At 48.1% G+C, this 18,537-nt stretch overlaps 1 protein-coding gene across 2 annotated transcripts in view; it reads right to left on the reverse strand.

Moving 5' to 3' along the window:
* LOC119406072 (NAD kinase 2, mitochondrial) overlaps positions 1–18,301 on the reverse strand; it is a 36,025-nt gene extending 17,724 nt beyond the window's left edge. Inside the window, exons 1-5 of one of the 2 annotated variants that reach the window (XM_037672930.2) lie at positions 17,648–18,301; positions 15,474–15,562; positions 12,610–12,780; positions 10,216–10,299; positions 6,382–6,624 (exon numbers count right to left, since the gene is read on the reverse strand). In XM_037672930.2, the coding sequence (XP_037528858.1) occupies positions 6,382–6,624; positions 10,216–10,299; positions 12,610–12,780; positions 15,474–15,562; positions 17,648–18,172 (1,112 nt within the window). In that variant the 5' untranslated portion in view covers positions 18,173–18,301. Of the gene's footprint in view, positions 1–6,381; positions 6,625–10,215; positions 10,300–12,609; positions 12,781–15,469; positions 15,563–17,647 lie in introns of both variants that reach the window. The other variant, XM_049419297.1, reaches the window with a different exon arrangement.
* Positions 18,302–18,537: the final 236 nt, after the last annotated feature.

Consider the following 18,537-nt stretch of genomic DNA (forward strand, 5'->3'; position numbering starts at 1 on the left):
ACAGGTGAACCACAGGTGTTCGCAAACCGTGCAGGCGAAACCGAACGGGTTGTCACTGAATCGTTTGGTGAACTCGCGGTCCGCTGCAGCGACGGGTGCATGATTTGCGGGTCGTGGACCATCCTGTGGGTGTGCTGGGCATCCTGCGTCGTATTGTCGAGCGGCTTCGGCGAAGGTTACGATCATCTCGGTCTTGGTTCGGTGTGTGTCGCGATGCGGTCAACTTCAGGAAAGCGAGAGGCAGAGTTCTCAACTTGAGCCGTGAACGCACGAAGGCCTCCCGCTCCCCCCTGGCGTGTCCATCGCTGCACCAAACTCACTTGCGCGACGTTAGCTTGCCGACGTCGTTGTCTTTCGACGGCGCTTAATGCCGCAGTTCTCGTAATCGGTGCCATCACACTCGTATCAGTAGACAGTGGAGACGGTTGGTGCATATGAAAGCTGCACTACTTTGCACACGCTAGCACAACGCGAAAGACGAAGCACGTAACTGACACACTAATACAACGCCAAAGACAGAGCACGCAACTGAATCGTCACCGAGTCAAATCAGCGCGTATAGCGCGTCGCAATTGCAGCCTCCGCGATCAACTTCAGAAACATTTTCAGAGCGAATTGCGGAGGACACGCTCCGCTGTGCTGCGTAGGGCGAACGCCACCTAGGTGGCGTTGGTAGTGCTTCTTGATGCCAGAGTCCCTTCGAATGCTGGCATCGAGGCGTCGTAGTGCTGAGACCACCGAAGCGTTCACTGTCGGTGCGCGTTAGTGTCATAATGCAGTACTTCTCTTTTCTGCTCGTAAGCGGCGGCACCGCCCCGAGCAAGAGCGCAGGTACACGGAGGAGTGTTAGATATATAAGGCGCGTCTGTGTGGCTCTCTGCAAATGCGTTTGTGGCGCAATGGGTTAAACGCTCGGCGATCTATCGTCGCGGACCGAGAGGTTGTGGGTTCGATTCCCAAATTTCCCATGTGTGGAGAACTGTTTCTTCTGTTTTTTTTTCTTTGTATTTAATGTTCGTGTACATATTAAGAACGTCATATCCGTGACGGAAATACGTCAGTGAAGTCTTGGTGGACCCCGGCATAAAACACTTTCGTGTTAAAAAACGAGGTGGCCTGGCCTTGGTTTATAAAATGCCAAAGGCATCCTAAAGTCACTTTTGCCAAAGTACACTGGTGTCATGCGAAAAAGCGTTCTAAGAATAGGAAGGGGCTACAAGCTGTCGCAGCAGACAACACATTTCATTCCCTTTTTACACTCACGTGCATGTGTTGTATATCATAACGAGTGCCAATATGATCTCTTACGTCTAAAAAAAATCTTTTCACCACAAGGGTGAAGCAATGAAGGCAATAGCAACAAATTGGGCTCTCAGCTAACTCTTTTGGATCGCATAACGCAACAAAAGGCTGGGTTAAGGAATAATGGCCGCTCCAGGGGCTGAAGTGGCTTTCAGGCTGCCTTTCCTCTGAATGTGAAGCAAGCGACGAGAGCACAGCAAGTTTACGAGCCATCTCCTAATGCCTGTCGAAATAGTGTGCATGCCAATACTCGCAACTGAGCCCTGATGAGCAAACTTCACAGTTGCTGCTCGAGTGACGCGTCCCCTCCCTTACCGGTGCCTCTTCACGCTCCCTCGCCCGACAAAAGAGGGCCGGGGCGATTCCTCTCCGCTTGAGGGGCCATCAACTGCAGGCCTCGCAAGTGGGGCATGCACTCTTCGTGCCACAGAGATGGCTCGTTTCACCTCTGCTTCAGCCGCGTTCACCCCGCTTGCACATACGATGTGTAGGACGATGTTATCAATTTGGACTTTATAGGGAACACGATGGCGACGAAAAAAGCCTGCCGAGAGTGTCCATGTAATTGCTCTCACAATAAACCTTTACTGGCAATTATGCAGAGCTGCGTATGATGTTGCTGAGGAACTGAGAAACAAACATCGCAGCACTATCTGGTATGTTGCCCTGAATCATATTTATGAGGCCTTCGGATGATTCAAACAAGAAACAAGATGCTGAGGTGCCCCATACCTGCCAACCTGGCGACATCCAAATTAGTAAAACTTTCATGTGGCGGCGGGACAGGGGGGGTGGGGGTGAGTAGATGTAGCCAACCAACTTTTTTATTGCAATAGCAATTATATGGACAGTCTCGATCGGTTCTTGCCGTCATGTCCTTCTGGTATGAAGTCCAAATTGATAAGATCCCCCCGTGCATTGTATGTTCTACCGCAGGCAAAAGCGCGTGAGCCAGGGCGACGAACGCGGCCGAAGCAGAGTCCAAACGAGCCAACCCGTTTCCGTCGCTCGGAGGGTGCATGCAATAACATCACCCCGCTCGGGAGGCCTGCCGTCGAAAGAGACAGGAAACGCCCCGCCCATCTTTAACGAGCCTTAAAAGACGCGAGGAGGGGGGGTGATGTCGCACGAGGAGCAACTTTGAACTTTGAATCTAAGGGCGCGGTCGCGATCGCTGGCGTGCGTGCTATCTCGACAGCCATCACAGCGGGCAGTGGTATAGGCTTTCCAAGCAACGCTTAGCGGCGCTGCTGCTCTTGACAGGCAGCGCCATCTCTGGCAGAAAAAGAGAAACTGGGGTGTTAGCAGCGCGCGTTTTCCCTTCTCTCCACCGCGTTGCTGCTCACTTCTGTGCACGTGCAGAGCTCTCGCGGTGCACTTTCGGCGCCTCGCAATGTACCGCTTGCAGCGCGGCTTCAAAAGAATTTTCAAGCTTGACTGGCACTTCCGAAAAGCGAACTTGATAAAATGAGAAAGGCTGGTCAATCACCTTAACGGTGAAGAGCAGACGATCGACGACAACCACGCCCGACTCAAAGCAAAATGCATTTCCCAAGTCGCGATTACACTGTGTAGGACGTATACCTCGAGGTAAGTCTCATTCTGTCATGTTAAAGATGAATAATGGTCCACATGCACTCAGAAATGAAGCCGTACACGCTATCGATGTTCTGCGGCATGGACTACGAATCATATGATTGTTGTTTTGATATGGCATGCTTACAGTAGCAGCCATGTACTTTCGTGAACAAACGTTTGCGGCGTGCGAAAAAAAGATTATACGGCCATGGCACTGCTTCCTGAGAAGGTTAGAGTCAAGTCCTCCGTGCCGCTGGAGAATCACCCGCCGATTAAGACGCGAGGCAGCTAGCTGAGCTTCAACCACTGTGAAGCAAGATGAACTGCTCGCCTCGTTTTTTCGGCTCTCGCGTCATGCTTGCAGTCTCTTTTTATGCTATCGACTTGACAGGCGTATAAAACCTGCTGCGTGAACGCGGCTAGAAAATCGCACAAAGTCAGAAGGTGGTTACTTCAAGGTTGCAATTGCAAAGCATGTATTAAGTGCCAGTTATATTTAGCGGCTTAAATATATATATCACCCCAATAAAGTGACAAAAACAAAGCAAACCTGCAGAACGATGTCAAAGCTTACTGAAAATGCACAGACGTCCGTTCCGGCGGGATAAAGCAGCCTTCCCGACGCGTGAAATGCAGGCGCCGAACTTCTGACAATGTGCGGAGTTCAGTTGAATTCAACCAACCGCGCAACGCTAACGGTATAACGCGAATGTGAACGTTCAACAACGACGGGTAGGTCTCACGAGCACGGGGAATCAAAACACAAAGTTGCTTCACCTACAACTGTAAATGGACTTTAACAATGCGAGAAGACAGCGAGTAATCATTACTGTAGTCGCTGCGTGCATGCGCCCCGTTACCGATTCAGGTAGTCGGAACGAACGAAAGCGATGAACTCAGACAGCCAAAATAGAAGGCGAGACAGCGCTGTCAGATATCCACGCTTGCCGCCTTTATTTCTCGTGCAACGCGCCCGAGAGCCGATACAGTTTAACACGTGAATCGTGTGCCTTGTCTGCACTGTTGTGGCTGGCCACTAAACCGCAATACTTCGGACCATGCTTGCGCTTCCGTGGGGTCGCTTCTGCCATCGTGGAAATGTGCAGCTTCGCACAGCAAGCCTCTCGGTTCAACGTACCCAGCTGACGGCCTCCCAGTTACCCGCACCGAGAGAAGAACGCGTGCGCACGTGCGCTACTGCTACCGTGAAAGGGGCTGAGTCGGCCGTGCTGAAGGTTCAGAGCTTTCCGACAGAGCCGCAGCGCGGCTGGCGCGGCGCTGTCGTCACGCCGCAAACTTGAGCTTGGGTTCCCTATTCCCTTCTACGTGCTGCGCTCTCAACGCGAAGTGACTATGCGGAGAGCATCGCTCCCAGGAGCGGCCGTATTCTCTTACACCAGCATTTTGTAGTTACGCGAGATCGGATAAAAAACAGTTATTAGCTGCCAGCCTCACTTAGTGTAACACTACAATTTGTTGTTATCGCATTCATTGCTTCGCCCTTGCAGTCAAACTGTAACTTTTTTTTGTTTTGTTTTTAAGTTCCGAGGGTTTTGCCTGTAGCGACAAGCTTAATCATGTTTTTGCAACCCTAAGTAAAATCGATCAGAGAGTAATCAGCAACAACTCAATTGGGCAACAATTTATTTTTGCAGCAACTTTGCTGTCGCGGACTTTGCCTGCTTCAGAAAGTTCTCCGTGTAGCTTTGCTCAAAGCAAGCTCCACTCTGGTGCCCTTTCATTATCAGTAGGCTCTCGAGAGTTTTTTCACAGACAAGATGAGCGAGACTCCATTCGAGTTTTGTTGACAGTGCTGAATATTCTCTCGCATTCCGCATTACTGTGGGGAATGGAGAGAATAAAATTCTGTGGAACCTTAGCGATCCGTCAACACTTTGAACAGCTCCCAAACGTGCCACTGCACGTCGCGCCTGGGCTTAAACACAGCAGTCCTACAGCATCGGACGCGGCAGCCGGTCATACGAAAAGCGACACGAACAATGCACTTCTCCCCGCCGACCCACGAACAAAGCCCACTGCCACATGTTTGTGCTTTGCGTACGCGCCAAGGCGGTATGGATTCGTAGCCACCCCCCCGAGAAGACGACAGAAGTCGCTAAATGTTGAAGCTGCTGATGATGATGATACAGTCGAAACCCGCGATAACGAAATCCCGAGGGAACGAAATTCTCACCGCAACGAAATATTTTCGGAGTACCGGCGAACGCCCATAGGAGTCAATGCATTTCGTAACTTGTGACTACAAATTATTCATACCGCAATCCCTCATTAACGAAATTTTTAAAACATCAGTGCGCAAATAATCTACTCTCGCAACTATAACTACATTTGAAAACTGCTGAAATGCATCCATGCTACACTTAAATTGTGCAGAACTATCGCTACAGCGCACTTGAGAAGCAGCGGCCATCATTGTTTACAAAAAAAAACAAAGCTGGTGACAATGATGATGATGATGGCTTGCCAAAACACCTGCTCGTTATCGCAGACTACATAGCCAAATCCACATTCCTCATGGAGTTTCGTTCATTGGCTTAGCTCTCTGCTTGGTTTTGTCGGCTTTGCGCACACATGGTCGCATGTGTGGAGCCATTTGTGGAGCGTTTGCTTGGTCGCTTGGTGCAACGTGAACTGTGTGTTGCGATTGCTTCGTTTGATTTCACTGCCTGCGAAGATGCCGCCTTCAACGAAAAAGCTGAAGTTCATCACGATGGAAGATAAGGCTGCAATCATCAGTGAGGTGGAAAAGGGCATGAAAAAAATGGACATCGCCGGAAAATTCGGCGTTGCGTGCAGCTCGCTGTCCACGATTCTGCGCTGATCCGCGCTGATCCAGCGGAGCCAGAAGGTTCGCCTGTAGGCACACTTGATGACGGTACTGGTGACAGCGCAGCGCCGCCATCACTGACCAGTGCATGGGGCGAACTTAGTGCCGTGGCAAACGAGATTCCCGATCGAGAGGCATGAAACTGCTGCATGGTAAGGCCCGCCAAAGCAAACTTACTGACTTTTGGAAATAAAATGTGTTTTTTGTAAATTCCTTGTCTTTTCTGCCGCATTCTCGCGCGTGTGCTTTCCCCGCCGATTTCGTTATTGCAGGTTTCAACTGTAACACGAGTACGTATTGCCCTCCCCTAGCGGCGGAAAGTACCACAACGCCGTTTTCGTGGCTTCCGCGACTGGCTACGGCAATGCGCAGTAGCTGATCGCGAAGGCCACGCTGTTTTAATGAATTAAATATTTTTTTTTTTATTGGAAATGATATGTTTTCCGAAAATTTCAGGTAACATTCGTAAAATCATAAGCAAGGTCGAAATTCGTACATTTTACGGAAAATTCGGAAGAGTTCGCAGGTATGGGTCCCCTCGAGTTCACATAATAGTCTACTGTAGTTTTGTGTAGGATGCGAGCACCTTTCATCAAGGTCTACCCGCAGGAACAGATTGACGAACAAATAGTCGTGCACATCTAAACACTTACCGCGAAGAGAGAGACTCGCCGACAAACACCTCGTTGAGCGATCGCACGGGGAGCACGTGCACGGCATCGCCCACCGAGTGCTGTGTGGCCCCGTCGTCGGTGGTGGGCTTGCGGTGCTGCTCCTGCCAGCAGTCGAGGAAGCGGTACTCGGGGTACTGCAGCTGCTGGTCATGGAGCTCAACCGGTGCATCGAACGCATGTTCGCCTTTGAGGGTCACCCTCAGCCGCTGTCGCCACATCCACCTGCAAGGGAAACAGAATGCTTTCCATCTGCCATGCAATCCGAAGGGCAGTGGGAAAAGAATGGGCAGCATTTCTGTCTCAAAATATTGGCATGTGCACTTCTTTTTCTATTCTCGTGTAACCAACTCGTTTAACGTGTGACCAGCGCCTCACTGGAATGTGGAACATTCCAGATTATTTCAGATTGTTCTAATAAGCTTGAGCGCACGACGCGAACAGTAGTTAACTCTGGAACTAACGCAGCCGCCAACGATAAGGCTGGAATCTTCTATGCCACATGTATCATGTACGAACGCCGACACGCCTTACCACTGATGAGATTACGGGCAGTCGACGACAGTGATTGCCGCTATCAGTGTACAGAGTGTACTTCACTTTTCACTTCCTGGACACAAGTCTGCCCAAAAAAATAGTTTCGTCTTTAACAGCCTGACTGCTTCCTTCTTAATCAAGAATCATGAGAATAAGGATAACTCGCCCACCTCAAAAAAGAATATATTCGATAGCCTGGTGAGAGAAGAAGTCACGGTTAACAACCAGCCCCTAGACTGTGCCAGAATATGCATGCCCCGGGCCAATTAATAACGAGACAGCCTGCTCACAAAAAGTGAATAAATACAGTGAGGAATAAGGACAAGCCGGAGTGCATACAGCAGGCATTCCTAAATCAGAACGAGCAAATTAGGGCAGTCCCTAAAGTGAAAATCGCACATTCATTGCACGTTCCCAGCACTAACACATCGGGCAGAAACAAGGAGAATAAAAAGAAACCTCGAGAAGAAATTAAGGACTGCGCAGCGTACGATAGAATGGAAAATGATTAGCATAACACTAAGAAATCGGAAGACAGCAGAACGGTTTTGCAGTATTTGCAAACATGCGTATGCTACGGTTCGACAATCTTTCAGTTGATTTGGCCACCATTTCTATAGAGTATTTCCACTTTATGAAACAAGGATTTGCAATGGCAAAGTCTATAATGTGCAGACATATTTAAGCTGGCTGAATTTCTGAGAACAGCATTGTGCTCCCTGAGATGGATGTCAAGTCTGCCGAAGTACTTTTCACCACACGGAAGTAGCATGACATACACAACTGCTACTGAGCACAGCACAAGCTGCCTCATGTGCTTGATATGACAGGTAGCACTGGACTGCTGTGTCGTCTGCCTTTGTGCTCTTCGTAAGGATCGTGCTGCCCCATTCACGTACAAACAATCAATTACTAACTTGCCCAGTTTGCTGCTTTACAGCAGAATGAACTAGAGAAAAAAAAACAGGAGTAGCCAATATTTTAGCTCACAAGAAAAACGGACCTGGGCAGGCCATGTAATGTGCAGGACACCGAGGGATGGGGAACTTAGCTCAGGACAGCAGAGGGTTAATAATAATATCTGGGTATTAACGTCCCAAAACCATGATATGATTATGAGAGATGCCATAGTGGAGGGCTCCGGAATTTTCGACCACCTGGGGTTCTTTAATGTGCACCTAAATATAAGTACACGGCCCTCAAACATTTTCGCCTCCATCGAAAGTGCAGCCGCCGCGGCTGGGATTCGATCCCGCGACCTTCGGGTCAGCAGTCGAGTGCCATAACCACTAGACCACCGTGGCGGGGTGGACAGCCGAGGGTTAGGAAGGGACAATGAGAGGCATAAAATAGAATCCACTTGGCAAGACGGTAAATTGTAGATCACTTGGAGAGGCGTTCGTCTTGTATTAGTGCTCATACAATGGGCTCATGATGAAGAGCAGATTAGCTTAAATAAGCTCGAGTGCAACACAGTGCTGTGAATAACAACTACAGTAGAACCCCGCTGTTACGTTCCTCACTGCTGCGTTTTCCCGGCTGTTACGTCGTTTTCCGCCGGTCCCGGCATAGCTCCCATAGGATACAATGTATTGGGAACCCCGCTGTTACGTCGTAACTGTCAGACCGTTCCCGTATGATACGTCGCGAAGTGCGCTCGGAGCCGACCGAGTGACTACCAAAGAGAGCGGCCATGGCGCATTTTCACGCAGCTTGGCCTCGTTTGACCGTAATATTAGCCGCATGAGAGGCGCAAGCAACAGAATCTTTCAATTGATGCAAACAAAAGCATGGCCTTCGAGATTCAAATTGCAAAGATGGCGTCTATGACGTAACTGCTCGCGAAAGCAAGGCCTTCGAGATTGGCATTTACTATTGACAAAAGCATAGCCTCTGAGATTTGTACTGCACCAACATGGCGTGTATGACGTAATTGCTTGCGAAAGCAAGGCCTTCGAGATTGGCATTCACTTCTGCCATCGCGTTGGCGTAGACTCATCATCATCGTTATTTGTCGGAGAACGGGAGGAGTTCGAGCTGGTTGGAGCTCGCGTGGTCGTGCGTGCGGTTCGCGGTCGGACTCGCCGCGCCGGCCGTGACTGCGTGTGCTTAGTTCTTTCATGCCTACAGCTGTTGGTGTTAAAAAAATCACATACGTTGATTACATTTCTGTGGATGAGGCCGTCCTAAGCTCCGCGTTTCTATCCATCGACTAGATCGCGGCTGAGCGCGCCAATTTTCGTGCTGCTCGTAAGAATTGAAATAAAATTCTGTACCACTAAATATTTTGCCGTTTTTTCCTGTTTTTCGGCTCTTACGTTTCCCGTCTCTTACGTTTATTTCCTACGGTCCCTTCAAAAACGTATCAGCGGGGTTCTACTGTACTACTAAGGGAGAAAACTAGCCACAGCCTGTGAAGCATACCACCTGTGGTTGCTGTGCAGCTTCAAAAGCACAAACGGTCTTGTGGTCCCACAGAAGCATTCCCCAGGAAGGCAATAATGAAATGCAAACCAAAGTTCTTCAATCATCCCAGTTGCAAAACTGTGTTTCGAAACCCGGACATGCCAGTGGCTGATTCTGCGGAGGCCTGCAGATTGGCGCGCCATCTGGGAGCAGCGATACAAAACACTAGAGCTGCTCAACGTCACACACAACGCTGGCGTCGTCGCGACTGTTTATTATTATTTTATTTTTTTCGTCAACAGATGACACAACACTGTGGACCCCCGCAATTTCAGCCAATGACGTGTCCGGATTTTGATACATGGGGACTATGGGGAGTTTTGCAACCCGTATGATTGAACTCTGGTGCAAACAACAGCCAAGCTTTTATGTGCTCAAGGCCACCTTGGAGCGACAAGTCTTCATACTTCTGCTTTTCACGGCTTCAAGAAGCTATCGACCTGAGGGGTGTTTGCAGACAAGCTTCAGATATGCATATTTTTCATCTTCAAATTATCGACATATTTAACTACTTTGCAATACCCTCCATGTTTTATAGTATATTCGTGTGCCCCTAATATGACATTTGAATGGCTACACGGCTCGTTGCATAGATGGAGCTTCTCAGCATTTCCACTATGTGGCTGAACAGTACGAAACGAGTCCTACAGTGCTGGCACTGATGCTATCGTGCATACTTACAGAGTCGGAAATGCTTACCAGACAAGAATATGCGGTCAACCTGGAGGACTGCAAGGCGCACCAAAGCAATGGCACAACTCATTCTCCGCAAAGAAGGCAATTAAAAAATGAAGAAAACGACATGATCCTTACTGAAATTTGCCCGTCAGTAGCCGTCTCAGGGCAAGCGGGAAGTTCTCCGTGTAGTGGCCAGGAAGACAGAGGTACCCGACAGACCTGCAAGAGAGGTTATGCACATTCAAGGTACTACTATATACGCTGGGGCCCACCATGGTAGCTGAGCACATGGGGCGTCACGTTGCTAAGCTCGAGGGTGCGGGTTTGATTCCCGGACATGATGGCCAAAATCCCCCCGAAAAACCAAACCAAACGCTGTTTTGTACTGTGCCCCTCTTTTACATTAAGACTGAGTAGAACTAGCTGGCTGCTCCAAGTATACCACAATGGCAGTCACTACAAAAGTTCGTCTAAACCACAAAGCTGTTTCCATCAATTTTAAACTTCGTTGTAGCATGGCAAAGGAGACAGACACACGCTGGTTTTCAATGCAATGCACGTGCTGCACAAATATGGCTGGAAAATGGAAGTAAACCCACTGTTGCAAGCCAGTGTCGCGTGTTGTCTTGCATCTCTTTTTTTATATGTCGGTGTCCTTTGCTGCGCTATAGCATAGTTTACCGGAGCACTGACACGAATTTTGGAAATTTTCGTATTGTTGCTCTAAATAAAAAAACTTGAGGACACCTGAGCTTCACCTTCAAGAGTAGAATGCGAGAGCGTGATCGTGGACCGTTCACATAATCATCTTATTTGTTTGCTAGGCTTCGCTTCTCAGCGGACACCTCAACCGTACCGCAAGAAAAGGGACATCTGTGTGCGTAACATTGGCCGTTACCAACTATCCTTGAATGCATGCATACTGCATATGCAGTTGCAAAGTACCCGCTATGCCACAGTTCATCATTATGCAAATTAGTTAAAAAGGCAACATGCACAGCCGTGCACTTTGTTGAAGCTGTTGCTGATGGCTAATTATGTCTGAGCTCTTTGTACTGGGTGCGCCCTTAAAGAGGCCGTCACACGGTCACCGAACAATTTGCGGTTTTCAGTGAAAAATATAAGTACAGGGTCTATTGTACCTGTACATACATGAAAAATACACTGTACAAGAGCATTTCAGTGTGAAATAAGCCCCAGAAGTCACTGGCTATAAACCCCGCCATTTTGTCAGGGCGTGTGTGACGTCATGTGCTGCATGGAGTGCTGTCATCTTCCACCAAAGTTTCTGCCACTGCAAATCATTCAATCTTAATGCCAAGCTAAAGAAAGCTGAAATCGCTCAATTCCATATGCAGCTGAACACAAAACAAAATCATTTGCCGGAACGCAGACGCCTTGCACAGCAAGCAGTTTGTTATGTCACGACTCAAGAGTGTGTCAGGGTCACCAGACTTTGAAGCCACTTGCGTCTGTATAAAAAAGACTCAATTATAAATTAAGTGCTCGACCAAATGCACAAGGATGAACCCACATAACACGGATTATGATAGAAAATTGGGTGTCATGGCCCCTTTAAACCATCCACTCATTGCGCAATTCAGATGGTGTGATGCCAAGTGGAATTCTACCGTTCTGCCACCCAATACAGTAATACCTTGTCAACCTGAGCTCGCACATGTTGAAAAATTGGCTAAGTCATTTTTCTGCAGCTCCAAACCATTTCCCATGCGTGCCATGTATTTATTGCCCTTTACTTCAAAGTATTTTCAGGTGAAATTTCAGATATCTTTAAGTCTCGACTGACAGTGCAACAAAAGCTTCGCCGGAATGCCTCAAAAGCTTCCCGCGAGGCTGTTGCACCTACAACAAGTGGATGCTGTCCCCAAATGTGAAGCGCGATTGTGATCCCCGAATGCGTCACCCAAATAAAAAGTTTCATCTACCCTCAAACCTCGATATAACAAACACAAATAGAACGAATTATCGGTTATAACGAAGTCAATGAAGAATGGTCTTGTCATAGATACAGTGTTAAAATATACGTTTATTTTTTTTTTGCGTGGCAGATGTCACTTTGTTATAATGAGGTTTGAGGGTAGAACTCGCCAAGTGCTGCCATCTTCAACGTCATGACCATGTTGCAATATCACTTTCGCTTTGTGTATCACGAGTGTGTTTCACTTTTCAAGCTTTAGATTGTGCTGCCAACATTCCTTGATTACCCTTTTCGGCAACTTCTTGACAAGTGGCACCATCATCATCGCAAGAGTTGATGTAATCGCCTTGCCATTGCTCTGATGCGTGCCATAAAAAGGCTTTGCATTCTAAGCAATAAAATACATAGTTGCCAGTTCAGCGCTGTATCTGTCCTTTCTGTGTGTTACGTCTATTTTGCACAGCTTCATCTTTGTTAATGAAGTATGAACCAACTCGCCCAAGCATCAGTTTAAGAAAAAATGGCCCTTTTCAATTGGCTCAACATCGTGTCAGTACTCCTCCAGCATAGGCGCATCACATGAGACTAACCTCGAAGGATCGCTGTTGATGCCTATGATGGGCTTGTCACGCGTGTGGATTTTGCTGGCTGCCATAAGGAACGTGCCATCGCCACCCGTCGTGAAGATGACGTCTGCCCAGTCGATGTTGCTGTCCGTGTAGTCGAACCGGTCCACAAGCCTAGTCTCAATGCCATTCTCCCTGCAACCACAAACAGGACACTGTCAACAACCACACAATACGACCAAGAAAAAGAAGACATTGCGGTTGAACACACTACCTACGACCCGCTCACTTGTGTGCACTAGCCACCTCAGTTCTCCCTGCTCAAACTGTCACCACTAAAGCAGTAAACGCGCACTGTAGTCGCACTTCTCTCGACAACGAGGAAGTGTAACAAGGCAAGCAAGTAAATATGGACAGTCAATGTGTGTGGTGGTGTCTAGAGAGAGAAAGGCCTTTGGTACTTAACCATCAACAATGCTGGCTGCCTTGCAATTCACCATTACAACACTCAACCCATCAATGGCAACATCAGGTAATGCCAGTGCTATACAATTGAACCAGCATATAACGAATTACTGTCTATTTTTAACAGTTGTGAAATCACCTTGAATATGTTTTCGATGTGAAAAATACATTAATGTCGGATTACCTATAGAATGTTTTTGTGATCCCCTTCAGGTTCAATATAACTGGGTTCGATTGTACAAAAAAAAATAAGCGAAGATGCAGACTCCACATGCAACAATGTCCGACATGTCCTGTTGATGCCGCACTAGTATCCAGCTACAAACACCTATCAATATCACTCTCCTTGCCGTTTGACTAAGATGAATGCGTTACTTAACCCTTTGCGGGGCAGTAGGACTCATATGTCCCACTTTTTTCTTCACAATATTCTAATTTTTTTTTAACAAAACCGGTGAGTCAATTGCTTCCAGTCATTTAGTGTGACCGCGTGGGTGTTCTAGAAAGCGGTTTTTTGGTAGTTGTTTTTATGATATTTGCAAGGTGCCAGCACATACCCGTGTTCTAAACGAACCATTCCACTTGCATGCACTCCACCCGATTCAGCATGAGCTGTAAGCTTGAAAAGTTTATTTCATACTCACGAGTTCCTATATCTGCTAATATAGTGGTTTTATTCGTTCCTGCCCAAACAGTTTCCTCAAAAATTTGTGCAATGCAAAGTTGAAAACCTTTCAGTGATATATTCCTGAAAGCGTAGCCAGTCTAACATTGTGTGAAACTGATTGCAGTATCCAATTTTCATTCTGCTTCAAGCAGTGAAGTCTCTTCCAGTGGAGGAAGCAGTTGAGCTTCCTTCACTGAGAAGAATTAGACTGTTGCAGGCATGCCCAGTACCTACATCTGCTGCTCGAGTGCCGTTAGCAAGTGGATGCACAATGGATATTTAGTTGAGTTTTTTTTTGTGATAGTAGGTGTGTGTAGGCTCTGTCCTTTGCGGTTTTGTAAGGCAGCAGCAAGTTTTCATAAAAAAATAAAAGTACATTTTTTTTCTGAACCGACTGTCTCTCAGTGATCAGTGGGACACCTATGTCCCACTTTTTTCTCGAAAACCCTTAACAACAGAGAGCTCAAACTTTGTACATATTATAAGAAGCTGATAGAAATGACAATGCTGCCCTCAAAAGGTGGTGTGCGTTGTTCATAACATTATGCCCTATAACGGATTAAAGAACATTCCCATGGTTTTCTTAACAGACATTAACATAGGCGTGCGCACAAGGGAAAGGGGCAGGGGGGCGCAAAATCTGCCTCGTACATTGACCTAGTAGGGGGGGGGGCACTGCAATGAACCTTCGCCCCTTCCCCCCCTGATGGGGAACCCTGCGCACGCCTACGGACATGAAAACTCAACAAGCAAACACTGCGCATAAGCTGCATTGCAGACTGAGCAAAACACTGACTGACTGACACGCCAAGATAAACAGACGCGATCCACACCCTTTCCATTATGAGCACTTGTCACAAGTGTCGCAGATTGAGACGAAGGACGTGTCACTGATGCTGCATAACAATCGTCTGCGCATACAGCACCGACAGTGCAGCTGTGCAGGCTTCGCTAAAATGAATACCCATACATGCAAGCAGAAACATTCACTGGAATGACTGTTCCTGCTGCACCTAAACATCATTCCAAACGTTACTTTCCACGGTTATAGAGCGTTAATGTTTACTAAAGTGTGCCTGGCAACCACTAAAGACGTGCAAAACAGAAACATTTGTGAATGATAAAATATTGTTTTGAAACTGTTGTTAACTTAGCAGCAACAGGTTGATTACCAGAAAAGAAGACGAAAGCCTTTTGCATTTTTCGAAACTTGCACTAAAATACCTGCACTGCTAGGTTAGTGTGACATAACCAATTTGAAAACATTTTCTTCTGCATTTAGCCACTGTGCAGCAGCACTTTTCTTGAATTAAGCTCAAGCAGATGCTATCAGAATCCACAACGAAAAACTCCGTAAACAGTGGGTGCGTGCTCGAGCCGACGTTTCGACAAGTGGACTTGTCTTCTTCAAGGCTGGAATTGATTTCAGTTCCAGCCTTGAAGAAGATAAGTCCACTTGTCGGAACGTCGGCTCGAGCACGCACCCACTGGTTACGGATTTTTTCATCGCATGCTTGGATCTTCCCCTTCCTGCCGTTTTTAAGAATCCACAATGTCATTTCATGCCGGTGGCATTGCCATCCGTTGTTCTCGTGTTAGTAGCCTCGTCTGTCAATGAATGCCTGCCACAACGTTCAAGAATGTTTTAATGCATCAAGGTGCACCTTGCTTCGCACTAGTCAACGAGAGAAAGACAAAACGGTGCGTGCACGTCCGTAATGAAGTCAAGCCGGAATGCCGTGCCGTGTGAACTTGCCTGAGAGTGTTGACCACCAGCTCCCGGTTCTTGGTGTGGATCTTGTGGTGGTGGACAAGGCTGTTGTAGTCCGAGCCCCGGGACTCCAGCTTTGCCGAAGATGGTGACAGCACGAGGAAGGAGGAGGGATGGAAGAGGGGAAGAGGGAAACAGACTAAACTTGCAGAGCACACCAACAGTGGCACAGGCAGCACAGGAAAAGAACCACACAAGATGAGCGCAGAGTGATCACGATGAGTATCTGATTAAGGGTGGCTCTCAGCACACTAGTGAACACTGGCGTAGGCAGCATTTTAAGCCACTCTGGTGTAGCTGCTGCGGGAACTTGTCTGCAGAGACTTGCCTTTAGCAAGCATCACTTTGGCATCACTTCATCATTGGCAGACTTTCAACCGAAGGTTCAGTAACCCAACAATGAAAGCGTTAGCCAATTCCCCTATCGTAAATCATTGACTGCCCTGCAGTCTGAAGGCACGGCTTTTACCCAATAAACAGTGTTCTTCAACAGTCCCGGGCAGTCCGAGTCAACAAATCATGGGTGGGTTTCTCTTTTCGGGAACTCCCGTGCTTCAGCATGCACGTCATGTGTGCAACAAGAGTGTTGTAGTTTTTCTATTTTGAAGCCATAGCAGCCTTTTTCTGCCACTGGCTTCAAAATGGAATGACTGTTGTGACAGCTCTAGTCAACTACTTCCTTTTGTTTGGAAGGCAGTCAATAACATTAAATCCAGACACCAAGCAAGTGCTCCATGCCTGAATGGATCCCAGCCTTGTTTTTGCAAGAATTAGCAATGGGGAAGGAGACCTAGTGCAAAATGATGTTTGAGGTCAGTTGTCCAAAGCTCCAGAGGCTTAATAGATAGATTCAGCTGAGAAAAGTGAAAACTGCAGATGGTCAGTTTGTTAGCAAAGCTTTGCAGACTAAGCTGGCTGTCCATTAAACGGACAAGCCCACTACACTACATCTTCTACCTCTTTCACCCAACAGGCAGATATTTCCCTGATCATCCTTTTTTTTTTTGCAATTCTTTGTCAATATTGGCCATTTTTGCTGTACCCTTACACTGAAAAATGGCACTAAAGAAACTACTGTTGAGATGTTATCTAAAAATTTTTTTGGGGTTGGCCAGAAAAATGTTGATCAACAGCAGAAAAAAAATAAAAGACAAGGTCTCCTAAACACTGCATGTACTGTGCCAGTGCAACATCATGAATGTTTGATGCACTTACGTGCCAAGAAGAAAGAATTCAAAGCTCGCAAAGCTGAGATTTGGTTTCCACTAGAAAGCAATCTTATCACTGCCTATGATAAGCCATTATCTGGTCCCAAGCAGGTGTCCAAATTCACATTTATATAGTGAGAGGTGTATTTTGTTTTAGCTCATTTTAGACCTTGCAATGTTTCTCCCTTTTTTTTCCCCCCGAGAAGTCTTATTGTCCTGAAACTGGAACACATTCATGCTCATTGCCAGCTGGTATGTTATAAATATGAAAAATCAGTCTCCTCATATTTCTTTGCATGGGATCATTCTCTTATCTTAAATACGGAGATGCAAATAAAAGCGTGGTCGGTGGTCACGTCGATGCTGCATAATAAATTGATATGCGTGCAAGCGGCATTCGAAACAGACTTCACGGGCGATTTTTGCAGCCTGTGGCCGCACAGAAGCGCCGATTTTTCCCGAACGCTCACGGTCAAAATATAAACCATTTGCACGCAGTTCTTCGTGCTTATGCGGCTCGCACGCTTCTCGAAATCTTCCTATGCTCAGACACTGGCTCTAATGGCCGATTTAGCGATGCCTCTCGTTTCTTTTCGCAGGGCGGGTGCCATCGAGGTGCGGTGATATTGCTGGAATTCGCCTTATCTTTCCTCACGCACGCATGACCCCGAGGCAAGCACGAGACATCGAAATTTGAGGTCTTTCAAGCCCGAGCTGACAAGAGGCTTCGTCACAGCGGGGCATGGCAGCGCTACGGTGTCGAGCCATTCTGTAGAGCCCACCGACATCGGAAGGTGGCACGTGAAATACCTCGAAGGGGTGCACGTAGCACAAGCTGGGCATAAGAGCCCGGGTTTGCACAGCGAACCCTCGGATGTAATCGCGTACAATATTTCCGGGTCAACAGCTGAGCACGGCCTTGGAAAAAGAGTCGTCGAGAAGAAGACTCACATCTTGCACCAGCTGCTCTTCGGTGAGGTGCGCGTGGCGCCGCTTCTCGAACTCGTAGCGCGAGAACTTGGTGAGCACCAGAGCACGCCGGGGCCGGAACACGGGCTCCTCTTCGTCGGCTGCGCTGCCGAACTCGGCGGCCGTGCTGGTCGAGAAGTGCATGGCCGGCGCGAGGCGGCAACCACCGTCCAGGCGGCGGCTCGAGAGGAGCGCGCAGCAAGCGGGGTAGTAGGCCGACCGGATCGGGGCCAACCGCAGCAGATTACCGGTCCGGGCGGTCCCGGCGCGATGCCTCACGGACGGCAAACTGGCATGGCTGCTCGCGTAGTGTCTGCGCAGGGCCACTCTCCAGATCTGCTTCATCGCACGCTCGCCGCCGCGCTCACATGTTTCGGCCGGCAGCCGCAGATGCCGGTCACACCACCACCAACGCCCGGTCACTGAGCCCCCGAGCAGCGTGTCAGATGATAGCCGGTTCACGGCCACCACCGCACGGTGAAGAAATCTGTAGGCGCAGTAGCGCATCCCCGAGTCTCGGGCAATGCCGGCCTCGACACAAAGCGCAGACGCTTCAGAGGCATTAAAAGGGGCCCGATGTATTTTAAACTTTAAAGGAAGACAGAGCCCGAGCGTACAAACGCAACCGCCGTCGTGCGAGAAACTGAGAGAATGCGGCTCAGCATCGATGACCAAATCAATCATCGACGTGCTGAGTTATTGGCAGTGTCTCCTTCCACCGGGTGGAAGGAGACGTTAGGTGGGCAAAGCGTTCGGTTCACCCATATAGCCGCTTAAAACCGGCTTGACTTGGCTTGAAGTGTATAAGTAGGTGGCGGCAGAGTAGCGTTCAGGCCCGTTTGTGTGGCTTGCGTGGTGAGTGGGGTGAGTGT

The sequence above is a fragment of the Rhipicephalus sanguineus genome, chromosome 9 (assembly GCF_013339695.2).
Source record: "Rhipicephalus sanguineus isolate Rsan-2018 chromosome 9, BIME_Rsan_1.4, whole genome shotgun sequence".
In the NCBI taxonomy this organism is placed as follows: domain Eukaryota; kingdom Metazoa; phylum Arthropoda; class Arachnida; order Ixodida; family Ixodidae; genus Rhipicephalus; species Rhipicephalus sanguineus.